We start from the raw sequence: 26292 nt of genomic DNA on the forward strand, positions 1-26292 counted from the left end.
CGTACTTATATATTTACTTTTTAATTGTTAGTTATCTATTTACTTTTCCTTATTTGTTAACACACACACACACACACACACACACACACACACACACACACACACACACACACACACACGTTATTAGTTACCAAAACGGTATTGTTCTTCAAAATTTACCCCTGCAACCCAGTTTTCATTTAAGCAATACTCCCATCTTATATTGTAAGCCCCTGACACTGCTAAGAGCCACCTGCCTCCCCGCTGGCTGGTATTAACTAGGTATTCGATTTTGTGAAGAAGGGGCGACCGAAGTAACAATTAATCTATCGAGGCCCAGCACTAGGCCGCGACCTGTCCACTCAAGAACCCTGTTGGCCTAGTCTTGTAACTCTGCCTTTCATGATTCGCGTTCACTTTGGTGTTATTTACGCTGCCATAGCTGAGAGAGTGGGTATGGAAAGTCTAGTGAGTCGTTATGACACGATAGTCACTCCGAGGAGGAACAAAAGCGTGCTGGCTTACGTACCACGCTGCAGAGTCGGCGAGCCAGCGACGCAGCGTGGTTACACCTCCCAACCCTTGCAGCCTGATGTGCTTTCGTCAGCAGTTTTATCAATCAAATATTTACACTTCGCCAAGCGAGTTAGGCAACGTTGTGCTTCGTCATACCTAATATCCATCTGCCTCCTTTCGCCCTCCTTTACTTAGCCAACCAAGTATCGCTTCGATACAAAAAAAAAACTCCTCTGAATTATACACTGAATGACAACATAGAACTGCTCAGATTAAGAGCGAACATTGATTAAAAGCAAAATAACTGACATCCTAGTAGCCCTGGACGTAACACCCGCAAGAGCGAGTCCCTCACATTTTCTTCACTGAAGTCGATCAGATATCCAACAATAGCTTCTGACTAAAGAATTGAAACCTCTGGAACCCTCAAGAAAAGATAAGAATAAAACTCGCGATCTGTATCAAGATAAGTTGAGCCTTCCGTTTCCTGCCGGATAGACTGAGCCGCGCGTCCCGGTAACTTATTCTACGGCCTCGCCAAACACTACAACACGGATCAGACCATAGTGCCGCAACTCTCACTTTTAAACGAAACTGAAGCCGAGAAGCACATCAGTTAACTAGATAAGGGATGAAAAGTGAAAACGGAGCAGCACAGGCAAGCGTTCATTCGGTCATTGGGTGAACTAGGACACGCTGAACGGAATGAGATGGCACGGCGGAGGGTGTGCGATAAGATGTGAGAACGGAACAACTGACAGCTTTTTACACTACGATAACATCTTAGTAACTGTATCAAACGTACCTCTCTTTTAGCTACTCTGCCTTTTACTTTTGTGGGAGCGGCGAGTAGCGGGCTTTTTTGTGTGTGTACTCTTTTTGTTGCCCTTGAGCTGAGTCCTCTGATGTAATAAAAAAAATATAGTCCTACAAGTGACACTCGTTACTCATACTTTTCACGGAACAATCAGCCGTGAATCATTCTTAATTAACAGTACAAATTAGGGAGGTGTCTGATTTCATGATGTCAACTAGGTGCATGAGCGGAGTGTGAAATGTGGATGCGAAGAATGACATATCAGAGAAAGGTGTCAGCTAACCGAATAAAGGAACAGGCGTGATAAATGAACAGCCAACAAAGACGTTCAGTCGATCACAGCATTCCATGCATAGCTACAGGCTGGTCAGTGGCTGCATGCATATATTGTGGTATGCGCGTGTGCGGGGGTGAACTCAGTGCGGGATGTCATGGCATGGTTCATTCCCTCGTGCTTACCTCATGTTTACCACCTCCCGTTATTAATCATCCTCGTTATTGAAGCTGACAAATACCTGTTGAAGATAAGATAAACACGACAGAGGTGTAGGCTGTGGGCGGCGGGCAGTGTTGAGTGAACCCAGCAGCAGATTAGTGACGCTATCCACGCAGCGCCGCTAGAACACTGCTCCAGATAACAACACTATAGTGCGAGGCGTCAGGCGGCAAGATGTGTGAGCTCAAGGGACTGCGGATCACTGGTATTGTCTTTGCTTCTTTGGCTACAGTAAGTGATGTTACCATTCTGTACTGTGAAAGATGGGTCTAAAAAACACGCCACCTTAACTTATATACATCACTGTTGGTATTAAGGAAACGATCGAATTCGTGTCTTATCTAGCTGACATTCACTTTCACTGTATATCTGCTGTGTACCTTACGGATACATGCAACCTAAGCAGCAACCAACCAAGGTAGTAATAGACAAACAAGGTGTTACTGGGCGAAGGGATCATTTCTACGGCCAAGGTTGTCGAAAACATGCACGAAGGGGTATTTGTTTGGATGCTTGAGAGAGAGAGAGAGAGAGAGAGAGAGAGAGAGAGAGAGAGAGAGAGAGAGAGAGAGTTTGTATTTACCTAGTTGTAGTTTTACAGGGCCTGGGCTTACGCTCGTATGGTCCGGCCTCCATATCTGTATTTGTCCAGCTTTTCCTTAAAGTTGTGCACTCTTTGCCGATACTATATCCTCATTCAGTCTGTTCCAAACCTCTATGTTTCTTTCCGGGAAGCTATATTTCTTTATGTCTCTCAAGCATCTTCCTTTCCACAACTTTTTACTGTGCCCTCAATGTGGCTGACGTTTCTTCCTTCTCTCAGTAGTAACTCCTCATTGTCTACTTCCTCCATTTTTTTTTTGTGTGTGTAACAAGACTTACGATTTATAGAAAATAGATATTGGCAGCAGGTGAGACGTCTGCCGTTTCTCTCTCCCATGCAGCTGGTAGCGATGGGCAGCGAAGGCTTCTACATCTGGAAGGCGGTCGAGGTGTCCCAGTGCACCAGTACAAACAGCAGCGCCATAGGAAACTACGATCCTTGTCAGGACTCGAGAAACGACTCTGATGTTTGCTACTATGACGGTAAGCATCGGCTGGTTCGTTTTCATCTGTATTTCACACTTCCTATGACCTGAACTCTGTCAAAAGGGGAGTATCAATGCACCTCTCTAGCCCTCTTTTTTATAATATGTTTTCCATTTGTGTGAGCAGTGCCATAGCGATATTTTTTCTTTCTAAGTTTACCCTTTCAGGTGCTTCCTTTGTTGTAAAAAAAAGGCCCGAAACGACTTCAACTGGTGTCGTATTAATAGACAAGCTGGGATTAAATATGTCTTGTAACCTTGAGGATGGTATAGTTCGTTTCTGCACTCAGTTTAATTTCTCTATATTCGACCCGTTGATCGTGACAGCACAATGTTGATGAATAAAAGTAACGTGTATAACAGAACTCCCCTCTCCCCCCCTCCTCTTGTGGACGAAAATAAAAGGGTACCATGATTCAACATATCCTACCAGAGAAACGACGTGGCGAAGGTATGAGCCCTGCTTTGTCAGTTTGATCCTCTGTTTGTAACACTGATGGCATAACGTTTTCCTATATCGCAGAGTTGGAGGTGCGCAGCTACGTGGGCATCGCGGAGGGCATCGTGGGCATGATCACTGGCATCTGTCTCATCAACGGGTTTATCTTTGTGAGCAATGTTAAAATTATTTGTTGTTTTTGGCTGTGATTTAACTTTTTTTCTTTATAAGGGCTCATTATATAACTTTTCTAGTGTTTGTTTGTTTGTTTGTTTGTTTGTTTTGTGTGTGTGCGTGCATCACACACACACACACACACACACACACACACATATATATATATATATATATATATATATATATATATATATATATATATATATATATATATATATATATATATATATTTTTTTTTCCCAATAGGTCATTGTGCCGCTCATGTGGGTGTGGGTCGTGTGGGCGCTGGGCATCACCGCCTACAACGCGTACTGCATCTACGACTATTTCACCACCGCTCAGGACTTGTCGGTAAGTTCCACGAGTACAATGCCTTGAGGTACAAAATAAAGTCGTTCAACTCAAATACCCTCGCCATCTTAGCATAAACCTACACGAGTTTTTTTTCTTTTTTTCCATAAGGGGACGAGAAGGAAGAATTTCTCGTACCCGCCTAGACGTGACAGTGAACTGTAAAAGAGTGCTTTCAACGCTCCTAAAAATTGTCCTCAAGTAACCTCGTTTAACATGTCCGTCGAGGCCACGGGGATCTTCATAATTATGGACAAAGAATGGAGCTCAATGCCTTGGCCCTTAGCCCTGAGCTCCAGCCCTCTAGCCGAGTGATTTCGGATGGTCCTCTGCCTCAATCTATTTTTTTTCTAGTTTTACCCTCGATTCTTTCCTCAATCTCTTCAATATCACTTTCCTTCTCCTCCCGTGACAGCCCATTACATCTTCAAATATACCCCATATGGTCTCTCTCATCACACACTGTCCACTCTCAGGTTGACTGTGTCGACGACAGTGAGTTCTGGGACGTGTTCATCGATCTGGACTACGCACACTTCTTCATCATGGTCACTACTGCCCTCTGCGGGTACGGCCTCGCGTTCTGCGTCATCATCCCGGTGGCGGGGGTCATCACGCGCATGGTGAGTCGTGAAGGCTATAAGGGATGCATGGAGACTGAGATTGCTTTGGGGAAGGTAGAAATTATATAGAGAGAGAGAGAGAGAGAGAGAGAGAGAGAGAGAGAGAGAGAGAGAGAGAGAGAGAGAGAGAGAGAGAGAGAGAGAGAGAGAGATACCCTATTTCTCTTGTAAATACTCCATCTTAAATGTCCACCTGCGATGTCCTGCACCCGTGTTTGCTTGATTGTCCCTGTGTGTGGGAAAGTGATCATGGCCGGTGTATATTGATTTTGAAGATCATCGGTACCTCAAGTTTCAGATCATTTATTTGTATATGTGGTATTTTGTTTCCTGTTAGCAACCCGGAAACTTCTAATTGAACTTCAAACTTTAGCTTCTTGTGTCAGTGTGTTCTTTCCCAACGTGTCACATTTGAATGTATTTTGAAACGATTTAGTGAAAATGAGTGATTAACATATTTCACATTCAACAATATATAACTCCAAACTACCGTGTCGCTAGAACCAAGATCTCTTGCAATCCTCTGATTTTGTTCCACATCTTGTATTGTCAACTAAATTCCTTGTACGAAAAGTACTGAATTTCGCGTCGGATCTTGCAGCATACATCAGCTTGGCTTTCACTAATATTTTCATCGTGTTCTTCTCCTCCTGGCATAATTATCTTTGTATGTATTTCTAAATACTTCATCAATGTTGTAATTACGCTGGACTGATATCCTGCGGGTTTTACTGTTTTAATTGCCTTCAACAGTCAGTCGGCGTAAGGGAAAATTATTCTCTTTCGTTTGCTTGCCATATCTCTCACTGAGCCACTACTTCGCCCCTCCTGGCAAACGCTTTCCTCCGTCCATGATTCTAGATATTTGTGTAAGGAAAGAGGAACTTGTGCTTGACTTTCTTCAAAACTGTTCATTGTTTACTGCGGAGCTTACTTACGAAGTTGGATTATTAGTGCCTGTGTGTGTGTGTGTGTGTGTGTGTGTGTGTGTGTGTATTTCACCACGGCCTGATCACGAGTTGGACTCGCAATCGCCAGCAAGTACCCTCCCGATTAGAGCAACTGCAGGGCTCATTAGTCGATCTCTGGGTACTGCCAGGACCTCACACACCACGCATTCCATCCTCCTTGATCAAGGGGGGCCTGAGCGGGGCTCGAACCACCGCTTGTCAGGCCGAAGAGCCTGGCAGTGCAGCGCTTTACCGACTGAACTATCAGTCTATCAGACATGTGTGTGTCTGTGTGTGTGTGTGTGTGTGTGTGTGTGTGTGTTCTTACTTATATGGAAAAAAAATTCTTGGATCTCTTTTTGTAAAGGTTCTTCGTGTTTCCTTTTCATATGGGCTTTCCATAGTTGATGCAAAAATTCATATTCCCCCAACCTCCCAGTCACGCACCTGCATGGCTTCACGTCACCTTAGTTATTTTAGATTATTTCATTAATTTATATTTCTTAGGCTAAAGACTCCTTTGTACAGTAGCTGTCTTGCATCTTTTCAATACGATCAATATATTTTTTTCTTAAATGTTAGTTTTATGCTGCAACTGTATATTAGCTTATGAATGTTTTGCTCATTTTTCGATATATATATATATATATATATATATATATATATATATATATATATATATATATATATATAATATATATATATATAAATTTATATAAATATATATATATATATATATTATATCTTCATGTATATAACTAAACATTATCTTTTCGACAATTCTCCAACCAAGGAAAAGAATGACCCCAAACACCTACAGACTTGTGAGCACACAAAAGTCGGGCAGCCCTTACAGGTGTGACGCCCACCTGTTGAGAGCCTTATCTTGCTAAGCTTGTCAGGGCGAGATAACACTACAATGAACGAGAAAAGAAATCAATAACTGATCAGACATACTAGGCTTTCCTGTTACAATATATATATATATATATATATATATATATATATATATATATATATATATATATATATATATATATATATATATATATATATATATATATATATATATATATATATATATATATATATATATATATATATATATATATATATATATATATATATATATATATATATATATATATATATATATATATATATTAAATCGTCCTACAAACATGTTAATACTAAGTCTGCACACAATCCATATTCACAAAAAAGGATGATACACACTATAAGAAAAATTATAGTAGCATAATTGATAATGCTACCTATGAAATAAACTAAATCCGTGCACTTCGCATTCACGCACCATTACAGCACACTCGCTCGTTGACAGTTCAGTCTCGTAGTTCACGTTGCGTTACGCGGGTATACCTGATGAACCGGCAGTCCGGCACTGCTGGAGGACCTCGAACGCCAGGGCCGTGTGCTATATAGGCTCTTGCCGGGAGATTTAGGACGACTTAGATCACCTTCCAGAAACAATTATCGGGGGGATTTTGTGGGTAAGCCAGAATCGATGTGTTTTCAAGAGTAACATTTTGAAATGGGCATTAGGAAACACACCGCAGGAGAGATCGTAGACCAAACCTTAACTATGGCAATTTTAATTGGAAAGTGACTTAGAAACTGCAGCACAAGCAGGCAACAACCACTTGAGGAAGGTCAGATGAAAACAACAGGATATAGAGTATGATTAAAATCAAGTCTTGGCACCTACCTGATCAGGAAAATATATCTTGATGGTCTTGGCCTCTTGGAAGGCTGGGTAATGAGCGTCGGGGAGGCGTTGGAGGATGCCCGGGGAGTCCAGCGTTATCTCTGCAGTTGTGGGGAGGTCACTGTTAAAGGCGCTTCACACATAGGCAACGTGGTATTAAAACATTACATAAGACACGTTACATCAGAAACTATAAGGCACTGGGAAAATTATCCGAGATGCATCACATTGCACGACAGTAGTACAGTAGCATTGTAGCCTATAATTCAATCAAAGCTGAGCAGTCACAGTAAATATATAGAGTACAAAATGGAAAATGCAAAACGATGTAAAAACAAGTAATCAAATAATTTTACTGAGAAAATTTGTACGTAATGGTGTGGTTCTTGTCTGGAGTGATGGCTCCTCGCGCGGAAGTAGCGACATGCACACAGTAAGCTGACTTTTTTTTTTTTCTTTTTCTGTTGATTAAGAATACAGATGCGTCACTTTGTTTATTATTTTCCCGTGTACATATATTGTGATTTGTTAATGATGGATTGTAAATATTATGATTGATACGGATTTAGATTAAGAGAGAGAGAGAGAGAGAGAGAGAGAGAGAGAGAGAGAAAGTGTGTGTGTGTGTGTGTGTGTGTGTGTGTGTGTGTGTGTGTGTGTGTGTGTGTGTGTTCTCATTGAAAAAATGTCTTCAGAACTTCAGGACTTATTGAATTTACGTGCCTACTCTCAAAATCAAAGGCTTGTGACAAGGGAACGCCTCACTCATGACCTGCCAAGTATTCCAGTTAAGTGTTGAGGGCTGAGTGTCCGGTCTAGTAAACAGTAATTTTGGTCCTGCGGAAGATCAGATGATTATCCAAATATTTCACCTTTAAGTGAATTACTTTTTATTGATAAAAGTATAAAAATGAAAACTGCATTCTGCTGCCAACTCTTTCCGCCTGTGGCCTCACGACATGGCCACCACTCCTCCCGCTACCGAAACAGAACCTAATGGTGGAGTTGTTGGTCTACCTGGTTCTGCACCACAAGACGTATTACCTACACTGGGAATCTAACACTAAAAAAGGGTAGATGAAAGAGACTGAATATACCGAATCCAGTAACCGGTGTTGTCACTCGCACTGGCCAGCCTCCATGGAACTCGCTTTCGTCGACTCTACGGAGAAGTCACGCCTAAGATGACAATCGGAAGGTGTGAAATAACTATATCTAAGTGCTCCCTGGCACACGGCTGCTATTAAAGCTGTACAACTGAAAATATGAAAACGATATACTGTACAGTTTCCGGTGGTTTTGGATAGATCTCTCATTGTCTGTCGCCATCGTAGGCACAGCAGATACATTACAAAAAAGGTATCCAGATATGAGTGCTTGGGCAGACAACCCATCAGTTTGGCAGTCGTCAAGTATCATAAAACTGAACTCTTATTTTAATTTTTTTTTATGTCTTCGCCTATAGCGCCGGTAGGCTTTTTTCAGGGACCTGGTGGTAGGCCCAAGCCCGTCGTGGCGCAGGCAGTTTTTATAGAGGCGCCATTTATGCTTGGCTTATGCTGCCCCCCAGAACTCATTCTTGATTCACTTGGACAATTCCTTCTAGAGTCCGGGTTGATGGGTGGTCTTCAGGACAGCATGTGGGTAGTCTTAGGCCACTCGGCGGTGACTGAAAAATCCCAGGTGGTAGCGTGGGGATTCGAACCGACGTTGTCCATACCGTGGTGAATGTGGAGACCGCACGCTAACCACTCAGCCACCGCCTACCCATTTATAGGCATCATCTTAATGGGATATCGGTTTATTATCAAGAAGGAACAGAATCGGTCATCATGGGGCTCAGATCTTCATGTAGTCAGTTCACGGGCATAAAAAAAGGTAGCAAATGTGAAAAAAAAAGCCTGCTATTCACTGCTCCTAAAAAGAGTTAAGGGAGTGGCCGAAAGATAGGTCAATTTCGGGAGGAGAGGTGTCCTGATACTTGCTGGAATGCTTGGACAGACAAGAGCGAGCAGGACTCTTAAACCTAATACCTATTCCCTTCTGAAGACATAGGAAGCTACATAGAAACTGCATGAATGAAGTTTGTATGAATTGCAGAGTAGAAGAAACCAACTCATGGCACATAAAAACAGTCCATCACTTTATGAATTAATATTAACTATTTTTTATGTAAGTGAGGTGCAAACTCATTTATATTTTTTTATAATCAGTGCCTGTAGAATTATAATAAAGTCAGAAAAAGCACAAATAATGCTGCCCTTGTTTGAAATCAGGCAAACAATGGATAGCTGAAAGGCACATAACTCAGGTAATACCACAGCATGGACATCTCTTGCCCACAGGTTGGTCCAAACTCTGCTACAATGGGCACTTATGAGTGTAAGTAAATAAGACTCCTTAATGTTTACCTTCATATCAGAGCTGTAAAGACTTTCATATGAGATTACAATTATTTATACACACTAGTTACTAAATTTATCTTCCAAGGTATAGAGATACACTTGAGTTACAGGTCTTGTTCAAATAATTATGTATAATCACTCAAATATTTTCTTTCTTGGGGATCCTTCATCAGAACGGCCCATAAGAACACCCCATCCAAGCACCCCTTAGCACTGTGTATTGCTAGGACATTTTGTACACCTTATATAGGGCAGCCTCTTGCCCTTGCTGACATCAGCCAATTTTAATGCAGAGGTTAAGTAACTATGCGTGACAGGGACAACCATTTCCAGAACAGAGACATGCCAGTTGGATACCACCTCAGCAATGTTATTGGTAAATTATCTAAATACCTGCTCTTGAGAAATTATCCTCTTTTAGTAAAACATCTTATTTTCTGATTATCACCAATTTTCATCTAAAGTTAAAGACATCCACAATATAAAAATTTGTAAATCTGAACCCGAAGAATAAATGGTGTCAGTTGAAAGGCCACCAGTGTGCTAAAGTTACGTTTCATAACTCTTAAATAAACCTATACATGAATCAGCTTTTTTAAAAAATTATTAACTTAAGATTTAACGAAGTTCTCAAAATAGTATTGCTGTTGTCCCACCATTCCTTTCTTCTCTGTCTTTATGAAATACAGTTCCAATCCATCCCCATCTCATATCTTATTCAGCATATCCTGAATAGCCATAATTTTTAATGTCTGTGTTGAAGTTATACCCTCAAGCAAATTTATATTTTTGAAGTGTAGTACAGAAGCCTTTTGGCATACTGGTCGAACCCTTGGTGTTATGGAGTCACTCAGCATGAGTATACAGCACTGTCAATACTTGTGCAAAAGAACAAAGATTCGGATTTTCAAATCACTTGTGCTACGTGTCTTACCTTATATCTGTGAGACATGGATACTAAATATTGATTTCAAGAGGCAACCTGACACCTTTGGCAATGTGGCTTTGCAGACTGTAATCATGGAGAATTGCTGTAACGACTGTGTCAAACCAGCAATTACTCCGTAAAACTGAATCAAGGTCTATTACCATCATAGTTTGTGAGAGCAAACTACAGCTATATGAGCTATATCAGCTATAAGATTAGCTATGCTCATTGGGTTGCATCTGTAAGAGACAATCCTGTGTGGAGTAGGTCAAGGGGGTGCTCACAAAGTTAATTTCTTAAGCAAGTGGATGGATCCAGTCTTGAGTTAATTAAGATGGGTCTGAAGGTGGCTTGCATGGAGGTTTGCTCGGGGGAATCCCAGGGGAAGGCATCATAAAGCGGAGGATACAATACGCTAATTGGTTGATGAAGAGACTTGAGAAACCTGCTATACTCTATTGCAACAGAGGAAGTTTTCTAATAAATTAAGTATTGGAAGTATTCATTCATGTGGTCTTCCCTCTTGATTACAGACTGCAGAATTTTTTCTATGATGGATTATCTACTGAAGATTTTTTTAATAAAAAAGTGATCCCTTATAACCAACTAGAAGCAATTAGAAAACATACACCATGGTCTTGTTATATGAAAATGACATATGTATTCTACAATAATCTGAAGTTCACAGAACTGAACCATAACAGATTCTGCTTCCCTTGCCTCTGCTCTGCCAGCATTTAAAGCTTAATTTGTGATGTTCTTTAAGACTTGTTTGAAAGGTCATTTTAGCAATGGCATGATTTTGACAATTCCAGCATGCAAATTAATTCCCACTGCTTTTTTTTGCACATTCATATATTTAGGTTCTAATTCAGTGCTAGTTCTTGTCGTATAAACTGAATATTTGGTAGAAGTAAGTTCAGAACATAATTGCAAAGTTGCATGTTCCAAGGACTCATGTGATGAGATTCTATTTTATTTGTTTCCTAAAATAAATTAAGAAATTCAATGATTCTGCACATTCTTGCTCAAAGTTTATAGAACCTTTAGCATAAGCATCACAAAATGACCACATTGCTTCTTAGTGATAAAATGAATGAAAGTGGTCAAAACTATAACTTGCAAGTTATCATAAATATGAACTTTCTCAAATCATTCATCATATATACTTTTGAAAGCTTTGTCAACACTGGTTAAAGCAACATTTTTTAATGTTGGTTTGTTATACTGCGGAGATTCATGTATAATCAGGCCTAACATAATTTTGTTTGCCCTTACAGTACAGGAAAGGACAAATGGTTAGCTATGACTTCAGTGAGTATGTGTGGGAAAATGATGCCTTTGAGATGGACTGACACCTGTTCCTTGGACCCCAGATCTTCGATACTCGGCAAAGCAGAGTAGAACAAGTATAAAGTGTGTTTGTGTGTGTGTGTGTGTGTGTGTGTGTGTGTGTGGTGTGTGTGTGTGTGTGTGTGTGTGTGTGTGTGTGGTGTGTGTGTGTGTGTGTGTGTATCTGATACACACACACACACACACACACACATAAACAGACACATTAAAATTCTCTTTTGTAACAAATCAATGAAATTAGTTAAATGGTTAAATCTCAATTTAGCACTTTCCTGTCACACATACATGAATGTTGAGTGTAAACATGTGTTTTGAATATTTCAGAGCACGGTCTCATACCTGTAGTACTATTTCATGATGACACTAAGTCACATAACTTCATAAATGCATTAGCATTCATTTGTATGGAGAAAGTATTGCATGATGGGATACTTCACTCAGCAAAAGGATTACCCTCTACATCCAAGATACAGTGTAATAAAACCTCTCCACAACAATATTTTTATAGCCACTGTGAACGAGAATGATTTGATATCTTATCTATAATTATTATGTGACACCACTCTGTGTAGCAAGTAGTCTTAACGAGAAAATATTGTTTATAATAAAAACAATGGTATTACTTGAGAGCTGTAAATTGCAGTGTTGGCAGTTTTGTGATCTCAAATTTGTATAAGCTTTGAGAACCAAAACTGTAATTGCTTTCCAGTTTCTTGCTCATATTGATAATTATCGAAACTGTAATGTACTTTATACAAATTATCGTTCATTCAAAATATGAACCCTTAAATGACTGTATACATTTTGCAACATATGAACATTCTAGGAGGTGGGTTTAATACAGGGCACTCTCAAGCATCCTCCAGGATTTTACTTTTTCCACTTTGTTCCAATGTTAAATAAATTACAGTCCATAATACATGATACACATTCAGTGGGGGCAAACAGTAACTAGAGCAATGTATATTCACAAAATGTTATGTCTCTGTGGAGAAAGATTTGCCATAGAGAATAGATTTAGCTCTAAGGGGAAGATATAAACCTTCCTGCAGAACAATCTTCCTTACCTTGTATATTTTCATGTGTTATCCTCAGTTAAGTGTATATGTGTAGCCTTTACCAAATTCAAATCAGACAGTCAGTCAGTCAGTCAGACAAAATGGAAAGTGAAGGCAGATGGGGAGAAAGTTTGACAAAAAGAGGTTGATGGAGTTAAGTATAAAACTGGAAAGAAAAGCTTTGTGGAAAAACAATGAGAAACTGACTCAATCATTTCATCATTATCTCAATCAAGAGAAGATTTAATGAGTGAAAAACTCCGCTCCAATAATATCCATGTTAGTATCTTCCCTATGTAGGATAGAATATTAAGCAGACCAGACCTGATAACCTTAAAGAAAGGAGATGAGCAATGTTTTAGTTTGCTCCCCAATGCATATATGATAAGGTCTGTGCGAGCATAGGCTTTGTAGGGTACTTGTTGTGATATGAAATGAGGGATTCTCAAGTGAAACAAATATAAACTGTTCTATCAGTAATCTTAGCAGCTATTTCAATACTACATCATCCTCATCCCTAATTACTCCATTTTAGGGAAAGAGTCTTACCTAATGAGTTCCATCCCTCTGTCTGATGTTAATGTACTTCAGCCTGCCCTGGCAAAGGTTCCAATTTCCTTTACCTTTGGTTTTCTGTCTATACTGACTTCAACAATTCCTGGGTTGCCACTCCCTCATACTGTGCTGTACTATCAACCTTTGAAGTGTTTATACCATACCTGTTAAACATGAGAGAGACAGTTGTTTTAATATTTATTTGAACAATAAACATAAACAATAAACGATATAAATGTCTTCCCCAGTTAAATTATTGCACATCCACATACATAATATAAAACGTGTAAAGAGATTCTATTGTAACTGACAGGTATACCAATACATCACACTGTACTCAACTTACTGTATATACGAACATGTGGAAAAGTCAAATTTTTTGGAGTTTTACTTTTAACATCAAATTTAGAGGGTTAACTTTTTAATTATGAACAATACTTTTTAAGGGGTTAAATTTATTCCTCAATCGATGTATAACCTTGAGAATGTCGATTATTACATGACTGACTTTTAAATAAGTCTTCTTTGTCATGTCAGCCTTAACCCATGTGTATATGGGGTCGTTGTTTTAGGGGTTGTGGCTTGGAGTTTAAGACTGAATGCCCTTACTGACATCACATGGTGGGACTGGGGTTCAAATAGTCTCACCCCGGCTCAACACTTACAAGGCTTGATGCTCTGACCCACTCGGCCACCATGCCCCTTACTGATTCTTACTCTAGTGCACAAGAAGTAATAATGAGAGCAACAAGTGCTTCACCGATTGAGCAATAAAATGAAACATTCACTTATATAAAACATGAAAAGTGGTCCTCTTTACAAACATGTAGTTATGTTTAGCCACTTACATGAACATACAAGCATCAACATGTACAAAGTCACACAAGAAGAATGAAGAATGTAATACACACATGGCTGAACTGGTGGAAAAACAAATCCAGTCCAACATTTTGCTCAAATACAATACTAATCAACTCCACATGATAGAGATGCATTCCTAGAAGCCTGACAAACAGCAAATTATCAAGTGGCAAAGCAGTTACAATATGCTCACTGGACATATTTTTTTCCAAATACACACCACAAATGAAAAAAAAAGAAAAGAAAAAATGAGCCCCTGGAAGCATACTTCTATGAGGCAGACTCACACATGCATGTATTTAAATTCACAAATTAAATGATATAGCAGAACAGATGATAAAAGGGCATATTTATCTAGTAAAATCTAGTTTCCCCTTGACTAAGGCTGAGAGTCAATGAGTTATAAGGGAAGAATGGAAGAGTTGGGAGTTTCATCACGTAAATGCTCGACACCAAGTATTACTGAAAGCTGCAAGTGATGGCTGCCATGTAGCAAAACAGGGCATTAGAGTCTAAAATCACTAAAATCATGTAAACAATAATTCAATAAAATTTAATGAGGTAGCTCAGTAATACAACTCAATGATATGTTAAGCTGTATGATTAAAGCACAATCAACAAATCCATGTGCCTTCGTGGGTAAGTGCTTAGCATGCCTATCTATGAATTCACAGGCCTCTATTCAAATCCCACCCCAGGTAGTTGGCACACAGCCCACACAGCTGTTCATCCTCCCCTTTGGATTGGTCAATAATTGGGTACCTGGGGAAACCTGGGGAAGGTAACTGGTGACCCAACTGTCCCACTAGCCTTGTATTCTCAGGTAATGGGATATTTCCTACTACAGGCTCAAGGGCCAATGAGTTGAGATGAACATTGAGGCCACACACAGCTATAGGCTAGCGTATACCCCCAACTTTACCTTACCATGCAAGAGATATCAAAAAATTTCTAAACCACGAGTGAGCTATACTGTTACACACAGAAAAGTACACACTTTGATTTTTGTGTAAATGTTGGTAAGTCATGAGTTACCATATCACTCCTCCTCATCATCAACCATGAGTATTACCATCCATACATTCTGTTGTAGCATCATGCCACTTGGTTCAGTCGGCAGCCATATATGGCCTAAGAAGATAATAAACATTTAGTGTAACAAAAGTTTATGATATGCCCCTTCAAATGGTACTTGATGTTTTCATGTATAAGGTCATTATTTTAGTCATCTATTCCTCAAAAAGTTTAGGCTTTCTTAATGATAACATAACAAATCTTGAAGCAGAATGATCAAAATAATTGTGCATAATGTGAGAGATACTATAGGAAACTTGCCATAAGTGGAAGGATACACACATTATGCCTTAAAAGACACAGTAAAGGCCATAGCAAGTACATTTTTTTCACTACTCTGACACTCAACACATCCACCACAATGAATCAAGACCTTTAATGACTAGTTACTGTTACTCAGTACAATAAAAAAAAAATATTCTCAAGTAGCTGCCTTCTGATATATTCAAAGGAAAATGGGTTTTCATCTTAGTTTATATTCTAAAGGGATTGATCACAGCCTCTTTTTGCTGTAAAAAATTAGCCTAGCAGTAAAAGAGCTGTAAGTTATGAATCTCATCTTATTTTGAGAGACTTCATATATGCTTGCATGTATCAGTCCTTAATGGTGACTTTCTATTTGGCTTGATCTCCAGCAGCCTCTCTGTCTGCAGCCAGGCACCAAAGGTCTTTCAGTGTTCCCAGTTTCCTTGGTTTACCTCAACCAACTTTACCTTTAACCACTACCTCTTCCACCCTTCCCACCCAAGTACCTTTACCCTTCCTCTCCACATGTCAAAACCATCTCTATCTACCTCCCCATCACAACACTGATGCAATCAATACGTATCCCCTCAAAGCTTCAGCCAAAATATGAACCTCTTTAGGCCTATCATTCAGAGATACACTGCACATCCATCTAACAATACATATCTCTGCATGCATAAGCTTGCTAACACCCTTCATATCATGTTTCACTACCATATAACAATACTACACTTTTTCACACAAGGCGCAAACAGGCTTCTTGTAGTTTAGAAAAGACCACCTAATGAAAACAAAGATAAAAGCTCCCTGAATTCCTTCCAAACACCTCTAACCCTGGAAAATGAGCTAGCACCTGCCCAATCTTCTGTAAAAATCATGTCACCGAAGTATAAAAAAGGACTCTCCATCAAGGTAACTGTACTCACACCTTTCCTATACCACCTCATCTACAAGTTATTTCCTTGAACTCTGAAATGTTCCAGAGACAACTTCAAAATCCCCTACAGCTTTTGTGCACCCACTCCAATGATCAACTAACTCTTCAATAAGAAATCACTAGCATAGTCCTGACTGAAACTACCCCTTACCCTTGACTTGAACACGAGTAATCAGTAATGATTGTCCCTTCCTTGGTCATTCATAAGATGTGGCAAGTTATGAGGCACATTCAGGTTCTAGATTATTGCCATTATGATTATGTGTATATGTTTTTAAGCATAGTTATTGCTCCTTAAGAACACCACAGCAAATAGACATAAGGAGTATACGTACAGTAAATTAATGATATTCAGGTGACTACAAGAGACCAGACAACTTAGACATGGCAGAGCCTGAGAATAAGTTATTCACAAACTCTCCTCCCAATCCATAATTTTATCTAACCTTCATTTGAAACTTTCAATAGAGTTTACATCAACAATAGACCTGCTTGGTGTGTTCCAGTCAGTGAATAACTTTGGAAATATTGCATCAACTTGCAAAACACCTTTCTTAATTAATTGGGATTTTCTTGTTTTCCTATGGTAGTTAGTGACTGTCATGCTGCCTACCTCACTATTTCTTTATATATATATATATATATATATATATATATATATATATATATATATATATATATATATATATATATATATATATATATATATATATATATATATTTATTTCACCACCTCTATGTATGGGTCATCTATACCCAATATAATTTTTTGTAGCTAGGAGAATGAGAGCTGCCTGAAGGTGGGAAGATTAAGTTCAACCTCTTCCCAGCCACTGAACAGGATGTCTCGCATCTTCCCAGCCAGCCATGTGGGCTATATTTCTGAGTATGAGTGGAAGACTGTCAGCAAGATGTCCAGCTGTCACTCTGCCCACCCCTGCCTGGAATGTAGCATCCCCTGGGTCTCTCCGGGAGCATGGAAGTTCATCTTTATGATCTTTCTCCTGTTTCAGTTTCCTTCTCCTCCTATTCATATTCTTCTACTTCTTGTCCTTACAAAAGTGACCCCAGTGCAGGTGTGGTAAACATATTGTGAACTGAAAGTTCAGCTAACAAGAACAAGCCATTTGCTGGAACTGAAGTGAAGGTAACACCACACATCACATCAGTAGTCTGTGTGGGTTTGGTCATGAGTGTGGGTCCCATGGACACCTGCAGTGTGGGGCAGGTGCAAGCATACAGTGCAAAAAATATTGTGTGTAAAGTGAGGGCAGATTAGATTCTAAAAATGCCTGCAAGTGTGTGTGGGTACTGATGTATGTACTTGTAGTAGGTACAGGGTGGGTGTGGGGAAATCTGTGAGTTGAGGTCAGTTAAACAGCAAGATGGTACGTCAGGGAATGTACTTATAATGTTTTCTGCAGCAGGGACAAGAGGATCAGGACAAGGACTTGTTTTTATGGGGTAGGGGTAAGGGAGATGTGAGACAGGCTGGACAGAGCTGTATCAGAAATGCGTGAAGAACACATTGTGTGTTTCAGAGTAGGATGGAATAACATTGGCAAGATCACAAATGAAGAGTTATGTAGGAGGTACTGTAGAGTATATCCATGACTTTAGGAGAGTGGTGGTAGTGTGTGGCATCTTGCTGCATTGAAACATGCCTAGCAAGTGGCTGATTCCACAAACATTTGCAATGAACAACTGGCTGGGTTTAGAAATCATGTCTTGTGAAGGGTGCCAGTGAATGAGTGACTGTTTAATTCACTTGCACAGAATGTACATACCAAAGGGAAAAAAAAACATGTAGCTAAATGTGTGTCCATTGAGAGGGATTAACTTTTCTCCTCTGAGTAACCTTTCTCTCATATAAATGTCCTATCCTGCCAAGTGTGTGTGAAACTGAGTTAGAATAATGATGGTAATTATTGTGCCATTTTAAATACATTATGTGATTGGGAAAATCACTGATAAAATAAGCATTTAATTGCTTTCTTTTAATTCCAGAGGAACATTAATGCCCTCTGATCTAAAAGTATAAAATTCTTGTACTTCAGTTGACACTAAAAGCATTACTTCATACAGCATATATATGTCACTTCTGCCTGATAGTTTCTGGCTAACTTTCTAACTAACCTTTTGCCTCTAACAAATAAATAAACAAGGTAACCAGAAGTCAGTGAGAAATATCAATGTTTAGATCTCATTAGTCATAACAAAATGGTCCCAGAAGGTGTAGTTACTGGCTACACAGGGCAATGATATGTATTATGACATGGTTTAAAAGACTGATATGCACCAATCATTGCTGAGAGAAATATGCGGAGCAGTTCTAAGCTGAGATCAATACTAAAACAACTCACTTACTGTTTCTTCCTCTCCCGACGCTCTGGGAAAGAAGGATCTGCAGCAAGGAGGTTTTCTTCACTGGCAGCCCCTATATTATTCTGGGATTGTTGCTCCCCTATATCCCTCTGCAAAGCTTCTTCCGGCACTGTAGAGTAACCTAGAGATGATGTGGATGAATTCCTCTCCCTGGCTCCAGGTACAGAGTTTTCATTGCCTAAAGCATCTCTGATCTGACGAGCCACTGAAGCCTTGTAACTGGCAAGAGAGGCTGAGTCTGGCCTGGGAGAGAGCGGAGGTTCAGGTGGTGGTGAGGGACGATGCATCTGCAGGCTGTGGGTGTGAGAACGTGATGAAGGCTGGTGGGGGCGTGGGGAGTGGGGAGGCCGATGAGACGAGGGCAGAGTTGGGTGATTTGATTGATGCGTTCTCCCTAAAGACTGAGGAGACTGTCGCTGATGTGGTTGATGTATGGTGCGTGTGGCCCTCAGAATAGATCTTTGAGGGTGACGACTTGAGGTCTGGTGAGGACTGGACCTCAGCCCATGAAGTTTACCTGAAGGAATGTGACTACCCAACATGTCTGCTCTTCCATCCCCACCAAGCTCCACCTCTCCTGCCCCCCACAACCCTGAGGCCCTTGCATCACTCACTTCTTGCAGGATGGCCTCTTGCTGTTCTTGAATCTGCAGTAGCTCCTGGAAGGATTGCATCAGAATTCTCACCAATATATATGTAACAACAAAATGGTCATATGTACCAATACAGCCTTAATAATGATAAAAACAAATTAATAGAAGCAATAATAATAATAACGAGATGGAGACACTTCTGCTGCGGCCACCCCCTGGAGGGAAGTTTCCGTGAGGGAGCAGAGCGTTGGAGATATAGATAGATAATAATAATAATAATAATAATAATAATAATCATAATAATAATTAATAATAATTATGTGTAATATTTAACTTTACCAATTAATCAAAATAACATTAATAATAATAGTAATGAATAATAAGAATCCATTCAACAGCTTGGAAAATTTACTTTGCATTGCAACTCAGGAGTGAAGAACCCTTATCTTAGATTTGCAGTAGACTGTGATATACTGTTTCAATGACAATGCAACTATAAATGATAACCATATGTGTGGTCATTTGTACACATATACTGAGAATGTATAGTGTAGCTTATTTGAAGACTGGGAGTTCTTCCCTTGCCCCTGAATGTTGCCAGACTTAGCGAGTCATCACTTGACCTTCCCATCTATTTATGCCAGACAAGGCTACTGATAATGATGTCAATTAAGGCTTTGATACTGATGATGATGAAAATTATGATGATTTAAACCACACATGACACTGCAAAATCATTCCAACAATGTTACAAAAACTGCAGCATTACTCACGGCTGTTAAGGTTGTGATGACATTGCCTTGTTGCTGCAGCTGTTGCTGAAGATGCTCCCGGGTGAGCCGTTCCTCCTCCAGCTGAAGCCACAGCTCCCTGCAGGTGTTTACCACCATCTGGGGGGGGGGAGACATGTTTTTCAACACTGAAGCACAATGTACCACACCTGCTCTCTCAAGGAGACATGTTACCCAAAGAACCACATAGCAATTATAGTTTACTTATTTCTTGGTGCTTCTCACTCCTTTCTCACATAGTTTCTCTCACTCCCTCTCCCTCTTCTTTCCTTCACAATCTAAATTAATATACAAAAATATTAGATAAAACACCTAAACTGTGCCATCTTCTGTTAAAGACAACAATGAAAATACATTATGAGTCACTACAATACACAGATCAAACTTCAGAAATAAAGCATGAATCATTAGACAAAAACTTTGTATGAATTCATACAAATGTTGTGCAAATAATATTGCAAGCTTCCACTGAAAATACACTAAATTCAGCAGAAGAAGAAGAATTATAACTTCAAATGAATACCATACTAACAGTTATTGTGTGATCAAGGCTTGTTCTTGTTGCAGCAATCTGGCTCCTGTCTATTGGTCTTGAAGTTTCCCTGGCGGTCCTCAGCTCTGTCTGTCTACGTTCGGCAATATTTCTACACGTATCAGTCCGAGAAGTTGCTTTGTATTGGTCAAGATTACAAGCCCCCTTTGCAGGGAGGTCAAGTGCCTTTCCTTTATCATTTTCATTACCAGCTTTCACATTGATTGTAAAGTTGCTGTCATTTGTAGTCACACCACCTCTCTCTTCATGGTCAGGATTTAATTGAGACTTTTGATTTTGGTCCACTAATGCAGATTCTACTGCTGCTGTCCCTACAAAACAAACAAACAAAAACATAATTATCAGACACTCTTGGTATAATGTTGAAAAGTTTGTCAGAAACATTTACATAATACTGTGCAGTATATCAAAATGACCTCATCAATGGTCATGGCATCCTTCCTGCTACTTAAAAAGAGGTGTATACACAGTGTATTTGACAATGTTAGTGGATGGCAAGGATGATCATTGAAAGATATGGGGTTGAAATGTATGAGACACACTGGAATGATATGAAGAAAATGTTTATAGGGACTTCAAAGATTGTTCAACCTTCACAAAAATATCAGTGAAGAAAGTAATAACAACCCAGGATGGTAAAATCAAGACAAAAGAATTTTGCAATTTGTACTAAAAGATTAACATGAAACAATTTCCTTAAATAAATTACAGGTATCATCTAAGATAAGATCAATATTACTTGACTCATGCGCTGGCTCCTCTTCTTCCAGTCTGACCGTTGCCTCCGTCTGACGCACCTTCTGAGAGGCAAGAAGGGTGCTGTTGGACTGGGCAAGGATGGAATCCACACTCTGGTGAAACAAATTGTTTTCCTTTTTACCATTTTCCTCAAACAGTTCTCAAAGGCAAACAGAATGAGAGAAAGTGGTTCATTAGTAGGAATTAGTTGGCTGAGGGTAAATACATTGAGAACATGTTGACATGTACATAACAGCATCCAAAATTTACCACATAGGTCAAAGAGTAAGAGGTACACAAAATATGAATTGAGATTCTGACAAAATTATATAACAAAGATAAAACATGGCAGAACAAGGTGCCAATCCCAGAAAGGACAGCTTGAGTAGGAAGGATTGATCAAAGCAAGCTCAGCTCATAAGGAGGTTGTATGCCGAGGCTTAAAGCAGCAATGACCTGATATCCTGTCCAGCACAATCACACCAGCCATTGTTGAACTAAGGCCACTGCCAAATAAGATCAAAGTACAGTTATACCTCGGTTTACAAGTTAATTCGTTCTGGAATTTTGCTCGCACACCAAAACACTCGTAAACCAAAACGAATTTCCCCGTTGAAATTAATGTAAAAAACACACACAGTCATACATTCATATATACATGATGATATATGTATTACAACTATGGATGTCTATTTGTATACAGAGACATGTAAACATCTACTAACTCAATATATGTACTAACGGTTTCAGGTGCTGTGTTCCCCTGTTTTTTGCAAATAAAACTTTAACAAAGCGTCGGACAAGGATGTTATTTTGGCAGTGGATGTCTGAGACCCCGACCTAATGGGCAAAAATATGATTTGGTGTCGCATGTGGATAATGCAGCACTTATATGAGTAAATTTAGGGTAAACTTGGCTAAAAGTTAGACACTGTGAGCGAGGCTAGCCCCGCCCCGCTCATCTTCTTGTGACGTCGATGTGACGTTTAGCTCTGACGTATGAGTAATCATCCATCCAACCAGCAATTATGTCTTACTGCTTCACACACACACACACACACACACACTGTAGCAATATTCAATCTACTGTAAATATGGATGTTCCTTATATGGACTATCAGTTGAGGAGAAAGTTTTACTCGAAGGAAATCACTTATCCTTTACATGGAAAATGTGGCTATTGGTAGTACTTGTTGCATGTATGTAAGCGAGCAGTAGTTTCTGGCTTCATCCCTCGTTGGTTCACCAACCTCCCCCATACCCAACCTTTCTTTCCTCACACAATCATCCCCACCCAACTACCCAACAACCCCTTTGTCGTTGGCGGGGCTAGCCTCACTCACAGCGCCTTTAACTTTTAGCCAAGTTTACCCTAAATTTACTCTTATAAGTGCTTCATTATCCACATGCGACACCAAATCACATTTTTGCCCATTAGGTCGGGGTCTCAAACATCCACTGCCAAAATAACATCCTTGTCCGACGCTTTGTCATACTTTTATTTGCGAAAAACAGGGGAACACGGCCCCTGAAACCTTTAGTAGTTCAATTAGTTATGTATCAAATTTGGGTGTATGGGAAAAAAGGTCAATTAGTAATTTTCTCACCTGTTGTCTAGCTTGGAGTCTGGCAGCCAAGACAGGGGGTAGGAACAGACTTTGTGGTCCAGACCGTCGACTCTGGTCCAACAGCTGAGCACGTGCCAACGCCATGTTGGTAGACTGCCTCGAGGCAAGCTTGCGTGCCAGCTCAGCAGGAGTTAGCCGCATTGAGGCCAAATCCTGAACTGTGTCCTAAAATAAGTTAAACTAATTTTCACAATTATCTCACCTGAAGTACTACTTTCTTTTCTTTTATGGATTTAGCTCCTCCAATTATGCATTTATTAGATTTTCTTTGATAAATGACATGGACTTAACTAATCCCCAACACATACATTGTAAACATTTATGATAAAATAAAGCAGCAGACTGTCAGTGACCCTGGTATTGTCAATAAGTGCTCCATATGATTTCTGTCTACAGCTCTGTCTAATAACCTGTCTAAACAAGTACTGCAAGCACTGAAATGTGACAGCACAGACACAGCCCTGCCTCCCTCTCAGATTCACTTCAAAGAAGCTGGACAAGCAACCCCCACACTTCACAGCACTCTCAGGTCCCATAGTATAGATCAGTCAACAAACCAAAAAATCTTGCATGAATCCCACTGAGTTGCAGATTCTAGAGATCCTCATGCTAAACTGAATTTAATGCCTGTTTCTTAATTACATAGGCTGCAAGAATCCCTTGTTGAACTTCAGTGTTATTTTTTACAGGCAGAAAACTTCAGGAAATCTTTTAGGCCTATAAGAAAATAAATCATCTATCCAATACATACATCCCAGACAGGCTTATTGGGCTTGAATCTATGGGATGGTGAACCACTGTGATGCATCCTTCTTGGGGAGTGGCCGCCACCGCCATCCCTTCCATCACTGGACCAACTACTATGCCTTCCCCGCTGCCAGTGCTGATCCTGCTCCATCATGCACCTGTAAAGATAGAAGTGTCCATGCTGCAATTGTGAACCTGAACCTACAATGCTATCTCTTAGAAAGAACCAAGAAGAATCAAAAAGGTTCTTTACAGGTTAAAGAGCAAGAACTGCATATGTTACAGAAGTTATTGATGAGAAGGCTGGAGAAGCTATCACGACATCTTTTTGGGTTGTCATAAAAAGTGGGATCTCACCTGGGAAAATTTATAGTCCTTACCCAAGATAGGAACCATGTAAAATTTTGAAGAATTTTTTTATGAAGTGGTGTCTGTGTCATGTGTATGTAGTTTGGAGTGAAAAACAAGAAAATAATGACAAAAAATGGATAATTAAAGTGCATAATGTAACTTGCTTATAGGGAAAGCTGACATGGCAGTGTTTGCTAGCCAAGCCTTTCTATTCTGTGTTAGTCTTTACCCTCTGAGAAGCTAACCAAGAGAGTGACCAACTGACCCAGTGACCCCTCCCCTTAACTATTCCTGTGGCACTACTGGCAGCACACTAATGTTACTGTACTAATTTTGAGGCCCCAAGTAAAGTACTAAATGAGAATGAAATGCAGAAATATAATAATAAGAGTCTCACCCCTGACATTTTGCATTACTTTGAAAATTCTTAACATTCTAGAAAGTCTTAATTCATCTCCTCATGTCTGCAGACCTAATTTTGCACCAAAAGGCATAGTTACGAACCATTGTTATATTACTTCCAAAAATAGTGACATTGGTTTTAAGAATGCCAGCCCAGAACCATACATCCATACTCCACATGTACAGTTTCACCATATATTTCCTGCAGCATACACTCTTTTACTCAGCATATACTTCCTTACTCAACATATATTCCCTTATTCATTACACATTCAATACCTTACCACCCTCACTAACCATCCACTCCCTTACTCACCATACACTATACATTCGAACACCGTACATTTCTTTACCATACACTTCTGACACCATAATGTCTTTACCATACACTTCTGACACTATAATTTCTTTACCATATACTTCTGACACCATACACCAGGCCCCTGCACCATACACTCCCTCCCTCACCATTTATTCCCGCGGCGGCCGAAGGAAAACTAATCAATTCAAGACAAGCAGGAGCGCGGGCAGCACCAAGCGAGAGTCTGTCCCTTGGTGAATAGCGGTGATAGAAAAATACACGGGAAGTTTTTAAAGCTAGGCATGTTACTGTCTTTAATATTTGATACTGCAGAATGGCGAGAAAGCTGTAGCGAGCGACTCTGCACACACTTAAGTAGTATTTTAATAAGAGTTTCTTTTGACTGTTAGGTGTCAGATTGTAAACAAACATCATGTCAAAGAAAATGGACGTTGTATTGGGTGACTCTTTCATTGTTTAATAGCTGAGCATATACACCACGGAGATTAGTATAGAGCTCCTTGAAATATGCTAAGCTTCCACTGCTGCGGTACACAGCGTAATAAATAAGAACACCAACTGCTAGCATATTAAAGTGAAATGTAAGTGTACGTCCTCAGCGGTGGTTTCTTTTTCGTTCTTTTATTCCAATCTATAAAACAAAAATCCGTTCACTTCCGTTGACGATGACGGTGATTTTCGAGTTAAAAAGACACACTAGGCTTTTCTATTATAACAGAGAGGGTAGGAATGAGTGGCTACAAGGGGGAGAAGGAGCTTATTATGGAACGAAGAATAATTAGTGGGCTCATTACTCGTCATGCTAACATATGACCAATATAGTGGTGTAGAATTAATCTGTTTTGGGGGAGAAATAAATCTGGGGTGTATGTTCGGTTTGTCCATCGCGGGAGCCAGTAATATAAACGTGGCTTGCTTTGTCCGCAGACTTTTACGAGTCATTGTACAAGCAACGTTTAGTTTACTCCGAGAAAAAAAAAGGTTGTCTCGTATACGTACATTAAAAATTGGTGCCCTAGTGGAAATATTGCCGAAAAACCTTCTCCTGATATCTGCTAGTGCTAAATGTGGCCAAAGATTTCCCGAGAGTTTATGTTTCTTGATGTATAAGGTATAGTCTTTAGGTCATTTTGAGTTTGTAAAAACTTGTACTGAAGCACTAACTGTACATGCTGTAGAATTTATAAAGAAGAATCTAATAAC

At 39.7% G+C, this 26292-nt stretch overlaps 2 protein-coding genes across 3 annotated transcripts; one reads left to right on the forward strand and one right to left on the reverse strand.

The window, feature by feature from the left end:
- The first annotated feature begins 1891 nt into the window (after window positions 1-1891).
- Window positions 1892-16744, forward strand: LOC126995729 (uncharacterized). 2 transcript variants are annotated; one of them, XM_050855568.1, is made up of 7 exons: window positions 1892-2039; window positions 2753-2894; window positions 3420-3505; window positions 3759-3863; window positions 4340-4486; window positions 9508-9544; window positions 11776-16744. In XM_050855568.1, exons 1-7 carry the CDS (start codon window positions 1983-1985, stop codon window positions 11796-11798), a joined length of 597 nt encoding a protein of 198 aa, XP_050711525.1. In that variant the 5' UTR covers window positions 1892-1982; the 3' UTR covers window positions 11799-16744. The 2 variants fall into 2 exon arrangements, with proteins under 2 accessions (XP_050711525.1, XP_050711524.1); XM_050855567.1 differs by lacking the exon at window positions 9508-9544.
- Window positions 16745-17312: 568 nt separating this feature from the next.
- Window positions 17313-25317, reverse strand: LOC126995730 (putative uncharacterized protein DDB_G0291608). The gene is made up of 7 exons (XM_050855570.1): window positions 25236-25317; window positions 24019-24172; window positions 23247-23432; window positions 21641-21752; window positions 20881-21212; window positions 20331-20447; window positions 17313-19623 (listed from the first exon to the last, which is right to left on the reverse strand). Exons 2-7 carry the CDS (start codon window positions 24166-24168, stop codon window positions 18943-18945), a joined length of 1578 nt encoding a protein of 525 aa, XP_050711527.1. The 5' UTR covers window positions 24169-24172; window positions 25236-25317; the 3' UTR covers window positions 17313-18942.
- Between the last annotated feature and the right edge of the window lie 975 nt (window positions 25318-26292).

The sequence above is a fragment of the Eriocheir sinensis genome, chromosome 8 (genome assembly GCF_024679095.1).
Source record: "Eriocheir sinensis breed Jianghai 21 chromosome 8, ASM2467909v1, whole genome shotgun sequence".
In the NCBI taxonomy this organism is placed as follows: domain Eukaryota; kingdom Metazoa; phylum Arthropoda; class Malacostraca; order Decapoda; family Varunidae; genus Eriocheir; species Eriocheir sinensis.

What these genes read in the sequence shown, in the direction of transcription:
- LOC126995730 (XM_050855570.1), bottom strand. Translation starts at nt 24,168, where the DNA reads ATGATGGAGCAGGATCAGCACTGGCAGCGGGGAAGGCATAGTAGTTGG. An exon ending in CCAATAAGCCTGTCTGGGAT is followed by an intron (nt 23,433 to 24,018) that starts GTATGTATTGGA and finishes AACTTATTTTAG; the next exon opens with GACACAGTTCAGGATTTGGC. An exon ending in GCCTTGATCACACAATAACT is followed by an intron (nt 20,448 to 20,880) that starts GTTAGTATGGTA and finishes CCCCCCCCCCAG; the next exon opens with ATGGTGGTAAACACCTGCAG.
- LOC126995729 (XM_050855567.1), top strand. Translation starts at nt 1,983, where the DNA reads ATGTGTGAGCTCAAGGGACTGCGGATCACTGGTATTGTCTTTGCTTCT. An exon ending in TCATCAACGGGTTTATCTTT is followed by an intron (nt 3,506 to 3,758) that starts GTGAGCAATGTT and finishes TTTTCCCAATAG; the next exon opens with GTCATTGTGCCGCTCATGTG. An exon ending in CGGGGGTCATCACGCGCATG is followed by an intron (nt 4,487 to 11,775) that starts GTGAGTCGTGAA and finishes TTGCCCTTACAG; the next exon opens with TACAGGAAAGGACAAATGGT.